Consider the following 20,923-nt stretch of genomic DNA (forward strand, 5'->3'; position numbering starts at 1 on the left):
CAGCTGATCAAATCACAGCCAAAAGTAAAACAAAAAGAAGTCAACAATACTCGATTTTTAAAACACACCCGAAATTTAAAAACAAAAGTACACACTTTCTTAATGTGCAATTAACTATTTAAAGAGTAGCAATTTTCTAGAATAAAATGATGTTTCCCAAAAAATAGTGGTTTGCTGATGAAATCGGATGCCGTATTTTTAACAACGATTGGAATGGATGTAAACTCGGCATAATTTTTTCGTTTCGTATTTAATTGACACTAAGAAAACTAATTTTAGTTTCTTCATCTATATGTAAGTATTGTATAACACACGAGAGAGAGAGAGAGAGAGAGAGAGAGAGAGAGAGAGAGAGAGAGAGAGAGAGAGAGAGAGAGAGAGAGAGAGAGAGAATCAGCTGTTGTAATCGAATGTCGTGTTTTTGTTTCGTGAGAATTTTATCGCCACGACTATAACAACAACATACTGTACTGAACTTTACAGTATTATACAGACTACTGTAATATGATAAAGTAAAATATTTGTAATAACCTATTTTATATGAAATAGGGTTATTTTTTTTGTTTAAAATTTACATTTACGTACGTAAAACAACTCTCTCTCTCTCTCTCTCTCTCTCTCTCGTAAATTGTTTTCCTGCTTTGCTACGTATGTATGATTTTATATAGATAGCGTAAATAATATTTGTAATAACATTTTCTAAAAGCTTTTACTGTAATATCATTATTTATCACTTTCATCATGCGCGTTAAATGCCTTCGTTTGTTTACTGAGCGTACTTTATGACGCCGTCGTTTCAGGCGGCGTCATAAAGAAAAACATTTCATTTGGAAGTCCTAAGAAAAATTAAGTAAAACATTGGTAATAACAAAATCAACATACTGTACTGAATAATCAATATAATCGATGCAAAAACTAACCTATACACAGATGTGTAAATGTGTTTGTTTCTTCATTATGATCAGAGATAAACGTAAACAAAACATTGGTTGCCATTTTTTATCGTGCTTTTGGGCGTGTTTAGGAAACGCATATGAAATCGCCTTTAATATTTGTGCCTGTTTTAATTTAGGGTACTGTAGTACATGCATTAAGTGTTCTGTACATTAAAGGGTAGTTTTTTAACAGTACTACGTACAAGGGAAGGTTTTAAAAGTCTGAATATACATGTTAAATAAATACGTAAATGTGGTGTCACTACTTCGCGGATTTTCACCTATCGCGGTCGGGTCTGGAACCTATCTACCGCGATAAACGGGGGCTCACTGTAATACCAATGTTCAACTCTCTTAGAATCAAATAATGGTTTATCTCTCTCTCTCTCTCTCTCTCTCTCTCTCTCTCTCTCTCTCTCTCTCTCTCTCTCTCTCTCTCTCTCTCAATTTGAATTGCCATCTACAGTATATCAACCAAAATGCTATCACTCCAAAATTATATTCATGATCTATCTCTCTCTCTCTCTTACTCTTATGTTTGGATATATCGTACTTCTGGCAGAAATGAAAGGCATTGTAGAGGGCAGGTAAATGAAAACTACCAGCTACGCTAACATCAGCAAAGTTTCCAAAGACATATAGAAATTATAATGCATGTGTTTATTTACTTGAAGTTCGTATGTAGATTGTGCTTTCACAACGTCCTCTGGAACTTTATAGCAATGTCAATGTTACATAAGGTGATAGAAAGAACAAAAAGTAAGTGGAGAACAAGAAAAAAGAACCAAGAAAGAGGGAAACATGAATAAGAGTACAGAGCTAAAACCTGCTAACTAAAGCACTGGCAACAAGGAGAGATCGCTGGCAACTCTAACATAGGATTAGTAAACTGAGGGTTCAAATACCTCGTTTAGGGTGCATTTATGTAAGAATAAACAATAAAAGTTATCATAATAATATCTTGATTTCTTTAAGAAAAGCGAAAATGTGTTGCAAATCTTTGGGAGCTCATAACTCAAAAACATACTTATTCACACTTCGGTATATTTTTCTCACTTATTTCTTGTTCAATATCATAGGGAAAGATATCATTGAAAAGAAGAATAAAAATCCCACAATTCTGTCAGACAAAATTTTGATTTTCTTTCTATATTTTTTTCACGATTATTTTCCGTCTAGATGAGGAAAAAAAATAGAAATTCATAAAAAAAAAAACAGAAAGGAAAATAAAAACTCTGTCAAGACAGAATTGTTCGGTTGATAGAGTAGTTTTAATGGTATAAGTTTCAATGCAATTGGTATTATAGTATTGGGGAAAAATGTACCTAAATTTTTTTTTTAAATAATGATTTTTGCTAATAAATCCAAAAGTTTTGGATCAAATGACTTGAAATTTTTATATGATGAAGGTATTATATATGTCTAAAACATATATAGAAATGGTGTAATTTGGATCATTATAAAAAAAAAATGGCAGACATGGCGGACGGTCCCCTTAAGCTCCCGCATAATAAACAATACAACAATCTCGATGACAATGAGCCAGCCCTATAACTATAACAAGCCAAAAATAATAAAGGCACAAATTTATCAAAGCCTTCACAAACTTTAAAAAAAAGGTCATGACAGGTTACGAATAAGCCACTGAACACGTTCGTCTTAAATTCTCAAAAACATTGCAATTATATAATAATGCAATGCATTTCAATAGTATGTAATTGTTATTTGAGGCAATACCACTTCCTTACCTGCATAAAATCTCTGGCTATAAACCTCTTCAATTTAAGATTCGAGAATTTAAGTTCCTTTCTTCATTCATACTTTGTACTTCTTCTCCAGTTACCAATTGTTGACAAACTCGTTACTGCTATGGTTTCCAGATGTCAACACGAACCAGTTAGGCAAACAGAACACTCATATGAACGTTCATAAAGTAAGTGGTAAAAAGGAGTAACAAAGCAAGATTCCTAATAGGAATCACATGGAGGGATATTACTTTAAAAGATACTTATAATTACTACTGCGGTGTTTGTGTTTATACATGACCTTGGGTTATGCAAACTAAAGTTAAAACCACTGAACTAGCTTATAACCAAAACTAAAGGTCCAAGGAACAAAATGAATTTGAACATTGAAAATGACGAATACAAACACCAACAAAGAACTAAACAGGCAACCGCTAGTTTAAACCCATAGTTACCTTTAAATAAAAAAAGAAAATAATAATTTCAATAATAGTCTTCCGTCGTGAATTGATATGCAGTGTACTGCTTTGTTGACCTTTCTTCTGTTCGGTTTGGCCATTCTGGAAGTTCTTTTGGAATGTCCACGAGAAGTTCCAGCATGCCTGGCTATCACTCTTTTATTGGTCACCTTGGGGCTACTAGCGTTGCTCTAACCTCTCGTGATGTTCGGGATTCTGTTCAGGACCTGATGGATCGGACAGAACAGTGGAAATGCATTCCATCTGATCCTATGGGTGCTGAAAAGAATCTTCCATTTCCACAAATGGGTTAGGGACCAGAGAGCAATACAGTGATGCCTCGCAACACGAAATTAATTAGTTCCGTAAGGGTTTTCGTAAAGTGATTTTATTGTGTAGTGAGTCGCCTTTTACATGTAAATAGCCTAATTTGTTCCAGACCTTAGAAAAACACAGCATTAAATGATTATAAAAAGGATATGTGCCAACAAACAGTACTAAATATATGAAAAGTACTGTATTTTGATCATTTAGTAATAACTTAACATTGATATTCTGAAAAAGTAGTGCTTAATTAGAGCAAACGGTAAAAATAAAGTAACAAAAATGTGGAACCTTACCTTTGGAGTGAGGCGATGTCCGAGAGCGATATGAGGACGGTAGAGGAGGATGAAAACGGCGGAAAACATATACGTAAAAGTGGCAGAAAACGTAAACACTAACTTTACAAAACAGATTTATAAATGACAGAAAACATTAAAACTTATTTTTAGGAAACGCATCTGCAAATGGCAGGAAATATTAACACTATGATAAACTTAAAACAAAATTTCTTTTTTTTTTTCCTTTTTCTATTTTTTTTTTACTTTACGTTTTTTATTTTCTAAATTTAATTACACTACGTATTTTCTTCATCACTGCATTTTTTCTTTCGTTTCTTAGCTGGCGCTTGGTCTGCTTCTACCAAAGGCCTCTTTGATAGCTTCCTTCTGCTTCAGGATCGTTCCTATCGTAGACGGATTTCGGCCATATTCTTTCCCGAGCACACTTAACTGCATGCCAGCCTCGTATTTCTCGATTACAGTTTATTTCCACCTTCATCTCCATGGAAAGCATCATCCTCTTCTTTCCCTTGACATCAGCAACTTTCTTGGGGTCCATGGCTAATGATGTATCGTAAGTATCACACACGATAACAGTACATACAGTAAAATTGTTACGAAAGTGAAATCACAAACACTAAGTCAATGCGTACGATTCCGTTGCCGGAACGAGAAGACATAGGAACGCCGATGCATAGATGCACGATGGGATACAGTACAGTAGATGCCGACCAATAGGAGAGCAGGATCTCATGGTGGTAACTAGCATCTGAGTAAGGAGATAACCAATGGGAAAGCAGGAGGATGGTAGCGAGTTTAGGGGCTGGCGGCGCGCGAATTTTAAAATCTGTCTTGGATACGGTCGGGCTCCCGCTCTGTACTGCCTTTCGTTGTCCGAAACATTTTTCGTTATCCGAGTTGTAAAATTCTTCGCATCTCCTTTCGTAAAGTGAAAATTTCGTAAGCCATTCTTTCGTACCTAGAGGTTTGACTGTATACCATAAGTTTGTTATTTAGGTAAGTGGCAAACATGATGGTCCTATAGGTGGTGGAAGGCACCTTCCATGCTGCAGCTGGGTCCAAGACCAATACATATACCGCAAGTTTGTTGTTCAGGTAAGTGGTGAACATGTCTAGAGATGGGGAACCTCACAAATTCAAAAGTTCTTCACCACTTGAGGAAGCAAAGACTATTCGCAACCAACTGTTGTCCCTGGTCAACTCAGATGATCTGCAATGACATTTCTCTTTGAGGATAAACCTAACCGAGAGGGATATTCCACAGACTTGAGCTCACTTGTGGATCTCTACTGCTAGATGACATAACAGGAGAGACTTTGCCTCCATATTTGGAGATGTAGGTCACTACTGTGGAGTTGTCGTTCATCAGCACCATAGACTGACCTCAAGTGTCTTTGAGAAGTGGAACAATGCTAGTTGTGCTGCTTTCATCTTCAAGTAGTTGAAGTGAAAGGTCTTGTCCTTCTGTGACTACAGACTCGAGATCTGCTCCCTTCCTAGGTGAGGGCCCCACCCCTGGCGAGAAACCTCCAAGAATATAAGGTACTTTGGGGGAAAAACCTAGCACATTCATGCCTCTCTTCACGAAAGATCTGCTTACAAAATTTTCATGCTGCGAAATGAGATGCAGAGATTTTTATGACTTGCATTGCAAAAAAATGTTTCATGATAAGAAAAAAGATTTGCAAGACAGGTTGAGAATAAAATAGTCACCTATTAAAAATATGAAGAAAACGAGTTATTTACACAAGAGAAAATATATCTATCTCTATAGTAAAGGTAACTATAATAGTAAAGTACATATGGTACTGTATATTTTGTATATGTACAGTATTGTATTCTATTCCCTTTATTATTGCATTATGTTTTAATAACTACTTAACCTACTAGTATTACCAGTTAGTTTAGGTATATTGAATGGTTCAAATGTATTTGGCTGTACAGTATTTCAATTTGTAGGAATACTACCGCTTGAAGTTATGGGGTACTTTGACTGGGCAGACAGTACTACATTGGATCCCTTTCTCTAGTTACTGCTCATTTTATCTTTGCTAACACATACACAGAATAATCTGGCCTATTCTTAACACATTCTCCTCTGTCCTCATACACTTGACAACACTGAATTACCAAACAATTCTTCTTTCAAAAGGTTAACTACTACACTGTAATTGTTCAGTGGCTACTTTGCTCTTGGTATGGGTAGAATAGGCTCTTTAGATATGGTAAACAGCTCTTCTAGGAGAAGGACACTCCAAAATCAAACCTTGTTCTCTAGTCTTGGGTAGTGCCATAGCCTCTGTGCCATGGTCTTCCACTGTCTTGGATTAGAGTTCTTTTGCTTGAGGGTACACTCAGGCGCACACTAATATTTTGTTTCTCTACCTCTTGTTATTTTGAAGTTTTTATAGTTTATATATGAAATATCTATTTTAATGTTATCATTGTTCTCAAACTTCTCTTCTAGTTTCCTTATTCCCTTTCCTCACTGGGCTAATTTCCCTGTTGGAGCTCTTGGTCTCATAGCATCCTGCTTTTCCAACTAAGGTTGTAAGTTAGCAAATAATAATAATAATAATAATAATAATAATAATACTGTAGCTTTATTATAAAATTTAAAGTGGTGATTTTGTAGGGTTTGGAATGAATTAGGTGATTTACATATAAAATGTGACTCATAACACAAAATTTTCACAAAACAAAAGCCACTCCAGAACAAATTAATTTCCTCTTGTGAGGCATTACTGTATCAAGTGTTCCTCTCTGAGTCACCATTGAAGACTTGTCAAAACCTACTGGGGTACTGACAGCGGGGTTGCAGGGTGGTCGGATGTCTGAGACTACCGATTCTTCAAAGCCCACTGCAGAGCGAAAATGAATTTTCCCGAAGGGGACTAGCTTCTCCAGTGATGACAGATGTCCTTAGAGTGGGTAGGAAGTGATATCCCTTTTATAAAGGTCTCTGCTAGCTTTCTAAATCCCAGAACTGGGTCTACAGATGGAAACGGTCTGGCATGGACCAAGTTGATATCCATGCCTAGGTACCCGATTGATTGTTGGGGAACGATCATCAGTTGGACTTCTCTAGATTAAGCTGGATCCCCAACTTCTTGCAAAAATGGAGAAGGAGGTCCTTGTGCTTTATTAGCAGAGATCAGGACTCCACTAGAAGAGGCCAATCGTCTAGGTACCTCAAAAGCCTGATGTCAATGGCATGAGCCTAGGCTGAGACAAGGGTAAAGATTCTGGTAAAGACCTGAGGGGCATAGCACTTTGAATGGAAAGATCTTGTCTCGAAAAGGAAACCTTAGGTACTTCCTTGAGGTAAGATGGATGGGAGTCTAGTAAGAGAAGGTCCTTTACTGATCCTCTCAAATAATATAGTAGGCTTGTCAGAGTCATAGTTAGAGGAGGCAGAAAGTCCATGAAAGGGACCCGGTACCCTGAATGCAGAACTTCCAATATCCAGGGATAAGCCCAAAATGTCTACCCCCTGAGACAATGGATTTGCAGGCATTTACCTACTGGTGGTAATTTGGGGGATATGTGATCTCTAGCAGATAGGTGATCTTTTATTTAATATGCTATACTGTTTTCTGTTTCGCAAATGATCAAATCTGCAACGATTGACACAGTGAATACGGAGAGCCATCTGTATACAATGAATACACTAATGCAATGAAGATTAAAAGAAAAAGTATAAGTACAACAGTACCAACCATTCATGTTCCAAATTCTATGCTGTAAGTCTGAAGCATGATTCAACTCTTGAGCTTTTGGCTGTTTGGCGCGTGGGGTAGCGTAATACATGTATCTCACTTTATACTAAAATCACTAAAAACACACTGGATTTCCACAAATTTTTCATCAAAACATGACTGCACAAAGAGGATTGAAGCAAGAGATGCATAAGCAATAAGAGAGAGAATGCAAGAGAGAGGTTGAGTCAGCAAGGGATGGGGTATAGTGCTGTGCGGAAAGGGAAAGAGCGCGAAGCAGGTCAAGTGCACAAGAGAGCGGTTGGTTGAAATCGTCAGGCCGCAAGAGTACTTTTCACGAAACTAAATGGGTGAAATTTTATTCAATAGTTTATACGGTTCTCTGTATCGCAAATGACCATTTCAGCAGAGATAGAACCAGCAAATATTGAGGGCTGAGCGTAATGTTTCTCCTTATGGTGGTAAAACAAAAAAGTTAGCTATTAGGAAAGAAAAAAAGGCTCAAAGAGAAGAGACATCCTTTCCATAACACAAACCACAGAAGATGGCCCACTTAGCTTGATAAACGAGGTCCAGGATCTGCGGAAGTATCCCGACATCTCTTGCGCAACCTAGTGTAAAAAGCCATTCTTTGAGAATAGATACTTGATAACCTCAACGTGTGAAGCCAAAGGAGTTATACTGCACTGTAGAATATCTAGGCGTATGGTTGACACAACACTTGGGAAGAGGTGGGAATTCCCCTCCAAACATCCACAGGTGGATTGAAGACTACAGCAGGCTCCTAAGAAGACACCAAAGGGCCGATGTCCTCCAAAGTACGGGCTGCTTGCTGCTGTTGTTGCCTAGAAACAAGGGCTTGTTTCAGCAATGCCTCAGAATGCAAACCTGCCAACTCCAAGGAGGACTACAAAACTCTTAAGCCATGCTCTACCTGAAAAGAAGGCTTCCCCTGAGGGGAGGTTCTCCCATTTCACTAGTGGAAACAGAAGGACTCCCTTACCCCAAAGTTAATAGATCACCAATCTTCTCTGATTGGCCACCAAAAGAGACCAATCAAGAAAGTTGGAAGGAAGAGTACCAAGGGTAGCAGGTGGCAATCGAGCCTCCTTTAACCTCGAGGATGACCCTAAGGCAGAAGAATCCCCTTTTGACTTCTTTCTACTCCTACCATACAACTCCCACTGGGAGGGTAACCAACTGTCACATCGCAGAGGGTAGCCTAATTGCAGAAGTGCCCTCTGCAGGCAGGGTAAAACTAAAGTGGATCCATGTCCCTTATACTTAAATTTGCTGCAGGTCTTAGACGACACTCCCGGACACTTCTACAAACCCATCGGCATACTCAGCAAACACATGCAAAGACACTTGAACATGCTGGATAGAAGAAAAAAGTTAAAAGTTAATATTTGCCAATATTCACAGCCAGCGAGAACGTCTGTCCTCACTGATGGCTAGAATAAAAGTGGTTTGCCAGTGAATACAGGGGTACTTCCTGCTACTGGACTTGTAACTACATGATAGTTGTAAAAACCTTGTTATGATTCTTATTATTCTAGCTTTGCTGTTATCATTCTCCTATATAAAGGAAGAGGGTTTGTATAATGTGTGGGACCAATTTACTTTTTCTTTAATTTTACATACAAGTTTCTTAAATAAAAGTAGAAAAAGTGGATGAGAAAAAAAATGAATAATAGACAATACAGTATACAGTAATATTCTGGTAACAACTGACACAGGATTAACAGAGGAAACAAAAGAAAACATTATTACCCCAATTTGGTAAGACTGTCAAAATACTAATATAAAAATTATGGCAGTCCTATGAAATCCCCAAAATATGGCATTTGCCTCTCTCTAAAAGATGCAGAAGGATAATGGAAAATGTTTAAAGTACTGTTAAAGAACTTTTTTTAGTGGATGTCAGCAGGAGCAAGGCAATAACAAAGTGTAAAGGAGATCAAGAAGGTAGCAAAATGAATACAGTATCAACATGGAATGTTTTGGGGAATTACGGTATTTCCCGTGTCATAAGAAGCTACAAGTGGTAAGATGCAACATTAAATTAGCAAAGCAGTTTTTGGAAAAAATAACTGATTATTTTACAAACTATCCTAGCAGCAATTACTGGTCAAGTGTGATTTTTCATATTTTGGTTGGATTATGACATGATCAAGATATTAATTAATTGCACGCTAGTTATCCCCATTTTATTACATTTTCACATACGAAACCTCTAAACCTGTCGTAGTTGCCACCACAACTACACGTTTAATGTTCGGTCTGATTCAAGTGTTGTTTACATGAACGCAGTATTGCCAAATGTTCTTAATCAACTTTTGGTGAAGAAGTAAAAATCCAGTAATATTTACCAAATTTCTCATATAGCCTATACATTTTCACAGAAGATTAATTATTGGTCAAAGAAGTCTAGAAATTCCTCTAGATGGAACACTTTTGCTAATGTATGGGACTCTAGGTCGAGTTACTTCTCTTCTAACTTGGTAACACTGCCCTTAATTAACAGTGAGAGGTTTTCACCAAGGTCGTATTCAACAACTTTCTACTTGTATCATTTTGGAACTCGGGCAACAAAATCGTTATCAAAATATTGCTTTATCACAAACTATTAACAAACTACGAGAAAATATATACTGTAAATACTACATAAACAACTAATATGGCAAAGCATCGTCTGTTAGGATGTTTGCTTGTAGAAGGGGGTTGGCGAGTCATCAAGTGATTACAAAAACAAACAAATAATTTGCTTGCTGCAGAAATTCATTATACGAAGAGCAATATAAAGAATTACTTATTACATATGAATGAGAATTGCAGGTTTATATTTTATTTCTGGTGAGTGTGAGTGCTTGTATGTCATTAGTTAGGTGTCTGAGGGTTATCAAACTCCCCTATACAAGTTTTTCTTAGTGTTAAGACGTAAGGTGATTTTTTCGGGGCAATTTTATGGAAAAAAAAAAAAAGGTGCGTCTTATGAACACTTTCTAAACAGTAGGATCTACGCAAAAGGTTTCATATGATAAGTAGTATTCGGATGAATAAAGGTTAAACCAAGCAAGTAATATTATATGAAATTGTGATGAAGTATAAGGTATAATGCTGTAGGCCTATATGAAAAAAAACACATCCTAATCAAGTGAGAAATAATGATACCGGGCAAAAAGCCAGATTCTCAAGATTTATATCTATTTGAAAACAACTTTGTTTTAAAGTAAACTATATAAAGAGCATCTAAATCCAAAATAATTTTATACAAGACTTACCGTGGCTTTCACAACAGCCAAAATAATGTCATCTGGCAAGCAATTGTTACGATGTGCAAATTTGGCAGTCTGGTAAGCAGCTTGGATAAAGTCAAAAACATCATTCTTATCAATCTTCTCCTTATCATTTGCATATACCTGTGAAAAAGACATGCACTTCAATTAAAATAAACAAATACATTACTCTATAATGGACAATGTTCAACTCCAAACTATACACCACACACATTTTCATATATCAGCCTATTATGTAAATTATAGTCGTAGTCTTTACTATTTAGGTACGATAATCCCTCACAATATCATAGTTAACTTATCACTCCCTCAGTATACTGTAGATTTATAAATATATATAAATCTATATCGAAGACACCTGTTTATATCACAGGTTTCTGAGGGGAATTAAGTTTCCTATTTTAATAATCTTGTTATAAATAGCATGTTATTCACTTAAAATTAATAAAGAAAATTACAGCAATACCGCATGCACTCGGGTAACACTTGTAATATTGCATATTGTGCAAACACCAAATTTTCATCCATAAAATAACAAATTTGGAAGTACTTTGTATTTTTCCTAGTATACAAACCTGGAGCTATTTATAGCGGTATACTTTTGATGTAGCTGAAAGACGAGCCATGATAATTTTAGTGAGGACAACTACCCCATCCGCTAGTTAGTGGGTGGGAGGGGGGTAGACTGGCTATCCCGCTCACTCACACCTATCGACTAAGTAACCACTTTGCTTTATGGCAGGACTTCTCGGGGGACATGGCGGCGGGCCAATTTGTATGAATAGCTCCAGGTTTGTAAACATGGAAAAATACAAATTACTTCCAAATTTGTTATTTGTTCCGGCGTAAATACAAACCCTCTGCTATTTATAGAGGTGAATTACTCTTAGGAGGGAGGAAGTACTCACCAACTGGCCTTGGTCATGACTCTAGGTGTTCTCTATTTCGATCTGTGATCGAAAGTAAAAGGAACCCTACTCTTGCTAAAATCAAGTGCCGATATGAGGAAATGCACTGATAGCCGCCTGCAGAAGCTCGTGTATGAGTGGAACTAACAGTGTGGCTTGTCTTTAACAAAGGAACTCGAGTACAAAACCTATTGTTCTTAAGAATTACCCAATACCCTCCCTCAAAAAGGTATTGGGGACGTAACCAAGTATTATTCTATACTTAAAAGGCACAAGGGAAATAAGTCTTACCTGCAGCGAGGTGAGGTCAGCTATGCAGAGGCTTGCGGAGCTGTTTTCCCCAGAGGGGAAAAGGTGAAAGGAAGAAAGGAGCCAATCATTCTTACTCATTCACCCCAGACTAACCCAGGTAACTTCAGCCCTCAACCCTCTGCTACTTGTCCATCAAGGAGCCTGGGGTGTTTAGAACATTTGTTATGCGACAACCACAGGACCGATGGAAAAGTTTCTATGTTCCTGTGGGTTACATCTTTGCAGGTAGTGGGCCTTGAAGGTCGATTGACGCTTCCACATTCCCACTTACAGTATCTGAGCCACAGAGTAGTATCTTGAATGCCAGGGACGTAGCAACACCACTGACGTTACAAGCTCTGGGTCCTAGGATGGAGGAAGGTCAGATTGAGAGCAAACTTAATAGCCTTCCGATCCCAGAGGGGAAGGAAATCCTTGTGATCCTCCTCTTGACCTTCCCCGTACTGGCCAACAGTGCCGACACACGGGGGCAAGCTGGTGTCGTTCTTTTAAGGTAACACCACAGACTCCTCACTGGATAAAACCCCAGTTGAAAGGGTCTTCAGTTACCGAACAAAGACTCTCTATCCAGAATGGGCGGCTCCTAGGGTACAGCACAGCCGGATTTTGAGTCTTGGCAATCAACTCAGGGACACCGCTGAGGATTACTCTACCCCATCTCCTAGAGTAGGAGACATCAGAAGATGGGTCATACAACACACTAACTCTCTTAGTCAAAGCCCGAGTGAGTAGAAAGTGCCGTCTTCCATGTAAGGAAGCGATCTGCTGCCTAGCATAAAGGTTCGTAGGGAGGGGCCTTCAGGGACTGAAGGACCCGAACCGCATTCCCAGGAGGTAGAGATCCGACGGGGGACAAGTTAACTCAAACTTTGTATAAGTAAAGGCATCAAAGGGAGAGAATCCCCTTCCAAGACATCAGTCACAAAGGACCATACACTTTGTCTGGAAGACCGACACTGAAAAGTATCTGAGGTGCCTAGACATCTTTTCCACAACTCGTTGCAAAAGGCCTCTCTGAGAGAGGAGGCGTAGGACTGTCCCAGGCGTGAAGTCCAAGCAAAGCTATGGCTTTGGAAAGTGTTAGCATGTGGCTGCTTGGAAGATCGTGTCGTGGAGGAAGATCCCTCGAAACTCCGTCGGGAGCTGCAAAGGTCCATTCTGCGTGTTGCCATAGCGAAGCTATTGGAGCCATTGATAAGATCTTGCTTATCCTGTCTTGGCTGAGGCCTTTCTCACCAGACCGAATGGGGGGAAAAGCGTACACCTCTAAGCTGCCCCACCGATCTTGGAATACATCTTGTTCAAGGGCCTGGTGTTCCAGGACTGGGAAACGGTTGAGCGGAAGCCTAAAGTTCAGGGCCGTTGTGAGCATGACCACAGTTAGGGGACCTCATAAAGTTAAAACTTTGTTGGATACAAGATAATTCAAAGACACTAAGAGCCCACTATATGAGTGTTTCTGTTCAGATTAACTGCAAGTACATTCCTATACCAGGAATAATGCGAGCGGATGGGGGCACCTAACTGTTCTCTGTCCATCTGAGGCTTCCTACTATTAGACGGTTCTCTGAGAGAGGTGAATGCTGGTGCCTTTCTGAAACGGGCAAACGGACGAGGATGGAATGGTGAGGCATATGCCCCCCTGGCCCCCTCTTTTGATGCATTAAAGAGAGCATCAGATCCAGACGGGAGACGAAAAGATAGGCCTCTTTGCAGAGGCTCTCATCTGCCACCCACCATCCGCGGTTCGTCCAGTGGGGGGGGGGGGGGGGACTGCATAGCAATAAACACATCTCGAGGTGATGTCGAGACGTACAACTATTTGCACGTTCTTGCAATGAAGGGGAGGAGCCTGTCCTCCCTCCAACTGCCATCAATCTAGTGTAGATAGGCTGAATAAGACCGATACCAAACTGTAAACTAGTTAATCAGTACAGCTTATGTTATAAGAGCGAATCTCCATAGAGATCGCCGTTCGGTTACCAAACGCATCAAACCAACTCCAAGAAGAGATTGAGATGTATCTTCAATCTATTGTTGGATGGGTAATAAGCATGAGTCTACTACGGAGAGCAGTAACACCAAACTGTGAGCATGCTACCAAGTGGAGACTTGTGTAGGATCCGTCACCTCTGGAGACTGTCTGGCGACATACTCAGGGACGAAACTGAACATTGCCTTTTGCGCTTCTCATTAATGGGCGTGTGGAAAGAGAGACCATTAAGTTCCTTGACTCGTATGGTTGCTGTCAAGAGTGTGTAGGAACATTATCTTCTTAAATCAGGTGAAAATTTGTTGCCTGGTGAAGTGGAACATAAGGAGGTCTCCTTAGAGATCGGAGAATTTGAACCATGTTCCGAGAGGAAGGTCTCAACTCCGACTGGAGAAAGGCAAGTTGTAAGTCCGTATGAGTTAGGAAAGGTCTATCGATGAGAGGGTGTCCCATTCCTTTCAACTTGAAGGTGAAGGATCAAGGTTGAGTGATCATCTTTACATGTCAAAACTGAATAGGGGGCCTTTTCCTCTTGTATATACTCAAGAATTCCACTATTGCTGGAATAGAGGTATTGAGTGGAGAGAGAGACTTTCACATGACACCAACCACACAAGATGTTATACTGCCTGGTAGACTGATGCTGAGGAATTCCTCAGATATCTAGACAACCTTTTCGCAAAAGAGGTACTGGGTCGTTTCCAGGCGTACAATCATAGCAAAGCTATAGCTTGTGGTAGGTGTCGAAGTGGGTTGTCTGTGATGTGGAGAGGGTTCTCTTGGAGACTCTCAGGAGCTGCAAAAGGTTTGGAAACCGTTCTGCGTAATGCCATAAGCGGAGCTAGGAGAGTCCTTGAGAGGCTGACTGATGTTCTAGCCTTCTTGAGTGCCCTTCTACAGACAAAACAGGGACGAGACGTAAACGTCACTGTTGCACCCACCGTTGTTGGCCTGTTTTTTTTTTTTTTTTTTTTTTTTGTCAGAGCCTTGGGGTCTAGGGCTGGGGAGCATGGCAGCCTGAAGTTCAGGAGCGTTGTGAACAGATCCCTAGTTGGAGGACCCCGTAAAGTCGGGACTTTGTTGGCTACTACAAGGCGATCCAAAGACCATTCGGTATACCTTATCTGAGATGCTGTGAACAGATTGTCGGCGAGCACATTCCTAGTCTGGAATGAAGAAGGCTGAAAGTGGCACCGAACGGACTTTGGCCCATATTAGTGTTTATACTGTTAGATGGGAAGAGGCTGAGAGCAAGTTCCTTCTTGTTTGCCGATGTGAGCCCCTATGTGGTGTGTGGTATTGTTGCCTATCACATCACTGAGTGGTCTGTTAGGAACCAATGAGGTTGATGAAGGACCGTAAAGTTGGCCTTCATCTCTTAAGAGTTTTAAGTGAAGGTACTTTCGGACTCTGTCCAGAGGGTTGAGGTCGTGTGGTGCAGCATTATGGTCCCTCATCTCTTCTTTTGATGTGTTCTACACACAGCATCAAGTCCGAGGGGTGTGGAAGATGAGAGGGTTATATCACTCTGTAGATTCTCGACTGGCACCTATCACTTCAGGTTCGTCAAAACTTCTGGTCCCATGGGGGTCAGAATGTCAGGGGGATCGAGGGCTTGATTCCAGTCAGACTCAAGTCAGTCTGGGATGGGAGTTCTCGTTTTGAGAAAGTTTACGGAGATTGGTGTCTAGAATCATTCCCAGATACACCAGTCTTCTGGGAGGGAAGTAGAGAAGACTTCTGCAGGTTTACCTTGATCACTGGATCTTTGTAAAAAGACTTCATAAGTTCCGGTGCTAATGCAAGGTTGCCACCGAGTTTGCCAAGGTTAGTCAGTCGTCCCAAAACGGAGGAGACAGAAGCCGATCCTGTGAGACCAGGATGGGTGTAGTGGAAAGACCGAAGCAGTGCCCTGAACTGGTGTTTCTTGTTTGTCTAGACTGAATCTTCCAACCTTCCTGGATGGATGGTTTGGGTCTGGAAGTATGTGTCCTTTAGGTCCAGTTTGCAAATGAAGACCTGAGGTCTTAGCCCTTGTTCAAACACCAAAATGGTGTGGACATTGACCCAAAGGGACAGCTCCTTGCGGATATTTTTGCATGGGAGAATTTTGACGCTGGGAACTTGACTCGTGCCGTAAAGGATCAGATGTGATACCCTGTGTAAGAATTCTTCCCTGAGAGAGAATTCCTTTAACTAACAGAAGGAACGCAATGCTTAGCCCTACCATGTGCCCTGATGGGATTGATGCTATTCCTTAAAATAGAATCAATCTGGCGAATGTTAATCAATGGTTAACGGTTGGGTGTGCAGTTGGAGAGTGCTTGCAAGAAGTCCCCTGTCGACAAGCAGGTGATGAGGGTTGTCGATCATTTGCCGATCACTTTAGTGTGATAGTGAACGGCCAGTAGCGAGAGTTATGATATATACCTTCTGATCTAGGGAACTACAGGCAGAGGTTGACCAGTAAGTTGGAGTCACGAACTGCTGGCGAATTTCTGATGATTGGTGAATAGGCGGTCTGAGCCGAGGATGGTAACTGACAAGCAGATGAAGGTCTGGTCAGTCAGCCAATGAGTTGGCAATCTGCTTAGAGAGCCTTGAGAGACAGCAGAATGGTTTAATGATAGTCAGTTGGTGATGGTAAGCCATTGATGATCAGAGATCGATCGGTGATCGGTGAGCTAGAGATCAGCAAGCTGACTATGGTCCCTCCTGGTTGGTCAGAGATCAGCAAGCTGACGATGGGCTGGTCAGAGATCAGCGAGCTGAGTTTAATGATCGAAGAAAGATGAGCTGCCAGATCAGCAAGCTGATGACTGTTATTGACTAGCAATCGGTAATTGGATTACAGTACTAGCAATCAGAGATCGTTAGTCATTGGATGGACTAAAGGTCAATGATCAAGCTGAGCTACCAATTGGCGATCTGGTGATCGGCGAGCTAGCGATCAGCAAACCGTGAACTAGCCATTAACAAACAGTGATCTAGAGATCAGTCTGTTGATGCTTTCTTGATTGCTGATGATGGTCTGCCAAGGAAAAAGAAACTTCAGAAGAGACAGGGACCAAGGATTCTCCGTTTTGATTCCCCTTAGAAGATGGAATCTTCAGGATCTTGAATTCTTCTGTGATGCCTCTTCCCTCTTTTCCCGGAGGCCATGTTATGCATTTGCGGGGAGAGGAATGGGGCAATGGTGACCTGTCCAAAAATTTTGATTATTTTTTTCTGCCTATTTCACCAGTGTGCACGAGAGTACTGGTGCGATGGCACATAGGATGATGCTGGTGCTCAGTTTCTGCTGAAGCGCAGTTTCCGGTGAATGCGCAGAAGAGTGCTAACTGGCAAACGCTGGTTCTTTCTGAAGAGTTGGTGCATTGGCGAGCGCAAGTGAGCAGGAGGGTGCTGGATTTGAGAGCTCAGGAGAGCGCTGGCGCGCAGTAAGGCACTGTGTCGTTTTGTGCAGTCTCCCTAGAATGCGCCGAAGTGTGTGACTGGTTACGCAAGGGTGGGTGCAGCGCGCGCGGAAGACTGCTGGTGCACATGCAAGACTGCTTGGGGCGCGCGCACGCAAGACCGTTTGCGTGCGGACGCGGAAGACCATTGTTGTTGCAGGAAAACCATTGGGGCGCTCGCAGTAAACCATGCACGCGGTAAACCATTGGGCTCGCGCGGAAAATCATTGGCGCGCGTGCGGAAAACCATTGGGACGCGCGCGCGGAAAACCATTGGGACGCGCGCGGAGAAGACAGTTGGAGCGTGTGCGTGCGGAAGACAGTTGCGGCGCGCGAAAGACCGTTGGCGCACGTGCCATTTCCCATGAGAAGAAAAGAAAGGAAGCCAGTCATTCTTACTCATTCACCCCTGGCTAATCTCGAGTAACCTTACCCCTCATCCCTCTGCTACTTCTCCATCAAGGTGTCTGAGGTGTTTAAACCTCTTGTTGTGCAGAAACCACAGGACCAATGGTAAATGTTTCCCTGCTCCTGTGGGTTAGGTCTTGCAGGTAGTGGGCGGTGAAGGTCGTCTAAGGCTTCCACACGCCCGCTTGCAATACCTGCATCACAGAGTAGTTCTTAATGAGCTCTGTGTCTTTGTGGTGGAGGAGGGTCAGGATAAATTTCCAAGTCGAAGGCCTTGCAAATCCAAGACGAGATAGTGTTTTTCGTAACCCTCCTCTTGACCTTCCCCATGCTGACATAGTGCCGACACACGGGGGCGAGCTGCTGCCTTTCTCTTAAGGCAACACCTCAGACTACTGACTGGACAAAGTAACAGTTGGTCTGATTCATCAGTTACGGAACGAAGACTCCCAATTCAGAAGGGCCTGAATCTAAGATCGGCTACTCCGAGATTTTGAGTTTTAGCAATAAACTTAGGGACAAAGTTGAGAATTACCTCTACCCATCCCCTTGAATGGGCAATTTAATAAAAAAGACTATGTAGTTAAATAACTCTTTTGGCCGAAGCCAGAGCGAGTAGGAAAAACGTCTTCAGAGTACTGAAGAAATCTGTTGCTTGGGGTAATGCTTCGTAAGGGGCACACTTCAGAGGTAACAAGACGCGAACCACATTCCAAGGGGGAGGTCTAACTTCTGACTGGAGGCAGGTCAGTTCGTAACTTCATATGTGGAGAGGAAGTTCCAACGAGAAGGAAATATCTACTCCCTTCAGCTTAAAGGCCATACTCTTAGCTGAACGGTAGCCTTTCACTGCCGAAATCAAGGAGCATTTTTTCCTGAATGTATACATAAAACTCCACTACTGTTGGAACAGTGGCATTGAGGGGAGAGAGACCCCTTTCACTATACCAACCACAAAAGACAGTCCATTTAGCCTGGTAGACTGAAGAAGAAGACCGTCGGAGGTGTCAAGCCATCCTTCTCGCTACCTGTTGCAAATATCAAAATATCCTCTCTGAGTGAGGAGGTGCTGGATAGTCTCCAAGGGTGAAGCCAAAGCAAAGCTACAGTCTTCTGATGTTCGCATGTAAGCCCTAGATGATACTAGGGTGAACACACTCATAAAGACCTGGGGTGCCGTGGAAAGACCAAAGCACAGCACCTTTAACTAGCAATGCTTGTTGTCATGTATGATCTTTAGATACTTCCTTGAAGAATGGATTGGGATCTGGAAGTATATGTCCTAGAGATCCATTGTACATATGAAGTCCTCTGGTCTTACCGCTAGTCTGACGATGCTCGCTGTCTCCACTTGGAACGAAGTTTGTTTGACAAATTGTTTAAGGCCAAGAGAGAGATGACTGCTCTTCTGGAAGTAAGTCCTTGACATGCAGTGTACACATGAAGTCCTGTGATCTTACCTCTTGTCTGACAATGTCCGCTGTCTTTTATCTTGAACGAAATGTGTTTGACACATTGTTCAAGGCCAAGAGATCAATGACTGTTCTCCAGCTTCCAGACGCCTCTTTCACAAGAGAGAGTTGACTGGAGAAGCCTGCCTCTCCCCCACCCATGACTACTATCCAGCCCCAAGACACCTCTTTCACAAGAAAGAGTTGACTGGAGAAGCCTGTCTTCCCCCACATGACTGCTCTCCAGCATTCAGACACCTCTTTCACAAGAAAGAGTTGACTGTAGAAGCTTCCCTCCCCCCATGACTGCTCTCCAGCCTCAAGATGCCTCTTTCACAAGAAAGAGTTGACTGAAGAAGCCTGCCTCCTTCCCCACATGATTGCTCTCCAGTCTCCAGAAGCCTCTTTCACAAGAAAGAGTTGACTGAAGAAGCCTGCCTCCCTCCCCCATGACTACACTCCAGCCTCAAGAAAGAGTTGACTGAAGAAGCCTGCATATCCCACCCCCCACCCGCCCCCATGACTACTCTCCAGCCTCCAGACACCTCTTTCATAAGAAAGAGTTGATTAAAGAAGTCTGCCTGCCCCCTTTAATGCTCTCCAGCCTTCAGATGCCTCCTTTAAACGAAAGAGTTAAATGAGGAAGCCTACCTTCCCCCCACTATGACTGATCTCCAGCCTCCAGATGCCTCTTTCACAATTAACACTTGGCTAAAGAAGCCTGCCTCCCTACTTTACTACTCTCCAGCCTCCTGACGCCTCTTTCACAAGAAAGAGTTGACTGAAGAAGCCTGTCTCACTCACCTTCCATGACTGCTCTCCAGCCTCCAAGGGCCTCTTCCACAAGAAAAAGTTGACTGAAGAAGCCTGCCTCCCTCCCCCATGACTGCTCTCCAGCCTCCAGATGCCTCTTTCACAAGAAAGAGCTGGCTGAAGGGGCCTGCCTCACCCCCCATGACTGCTCTCCAGCCTCCACAAGCCTCTTTCACAAGAAAGAGCTGGCTGAAGAAGCCTTCCTCTACCCATGACTGCTCTAGAGCCTCCAGATGCCTCTTTCACAAGAAAGAGCTGGCTGAAGAAGCCTGCCTCACTCCCCATGACAGCTCTCCAGACTCCAGACGGCTATTTCACAAGAAAGATTTGACTGAAGAAGGCTGCCTCCCCCCCCCCAATAATGTTCTCCAGCCTCCAGATGCCTCTTTCACAAGAAAAAGTTGATTGAAGAAGCCTGCCTGCCTTCCTTCCCCTGCTATGACTGCTCTCCAGCCCTCAGAAGCCTCTTTCACAAAAAAGAAATGACTGAAGAAGCCTGCACCCCCCCCCACACTACTGCTCTCCAGTCTCCAGATGCTTCTTTCACAAGAAAGAGTTGACTGAAGAAGCCTGCCTCCCCCCGCCTATGACTACTCTCCAGCCTCCAGACACCTCTTTCACAAGAAAGAGCTGACTGAAGAAGCCTGCCTTCCCCCCACTATGACTGATCTCCAGCCTCCAGATGCCTCTTTCACAATAAAGAGTCGACTAAAGAAACCTGCCTCCCTAATTCTTTACTGATCTCCAGCCTCCAGATGCCTCTTTCACAAGAAAGAGCTGACTGAAGAAGCCTGCCTTCCCCCC

At 41.9% G+C, this 20,923-nt stretch overlaps 1 protein-coding gene across 3 annotated transcripts in view; it reads right to left on the minus strand.

The window, feature by feature from the left end:
* Positions 1-20,923, minus strand: part of LOC137626247 (uncharacterized) — a 382,723-nt gene that overhangs the window by 148,864 nt on the left and 212,936 nt on the right. For all 3 annotated transcript variants that reach the window (XM_068357322.1, XM_068357330.1, XM_068357333.1), the window contains one exon: positions 10,765-10,902. In XM_068357322.1, coding sequence (XP_068213423.1) covers positions 10,765-10,902 — 138 coding nt within the window. The remainder of the gene's footprint in view (positions 1-10,764; positions 10,903-20,923) is intronic.

This window comes from Palaemon carinicauda, chromosome 2, assembly GCF_036898095.1.
Source record: "Palaemon carinicauda isolate YSFRI2023 chromosome 2, ASM3689809v2, whole genome shotgun sequence".
NCBI classification, from domain to species: Eukaryota; Metazoa; Arthropoda; class Malacostraca; order Decapoda; family Palaemonidae; genus Palaemon; species Palaemon carinicauda.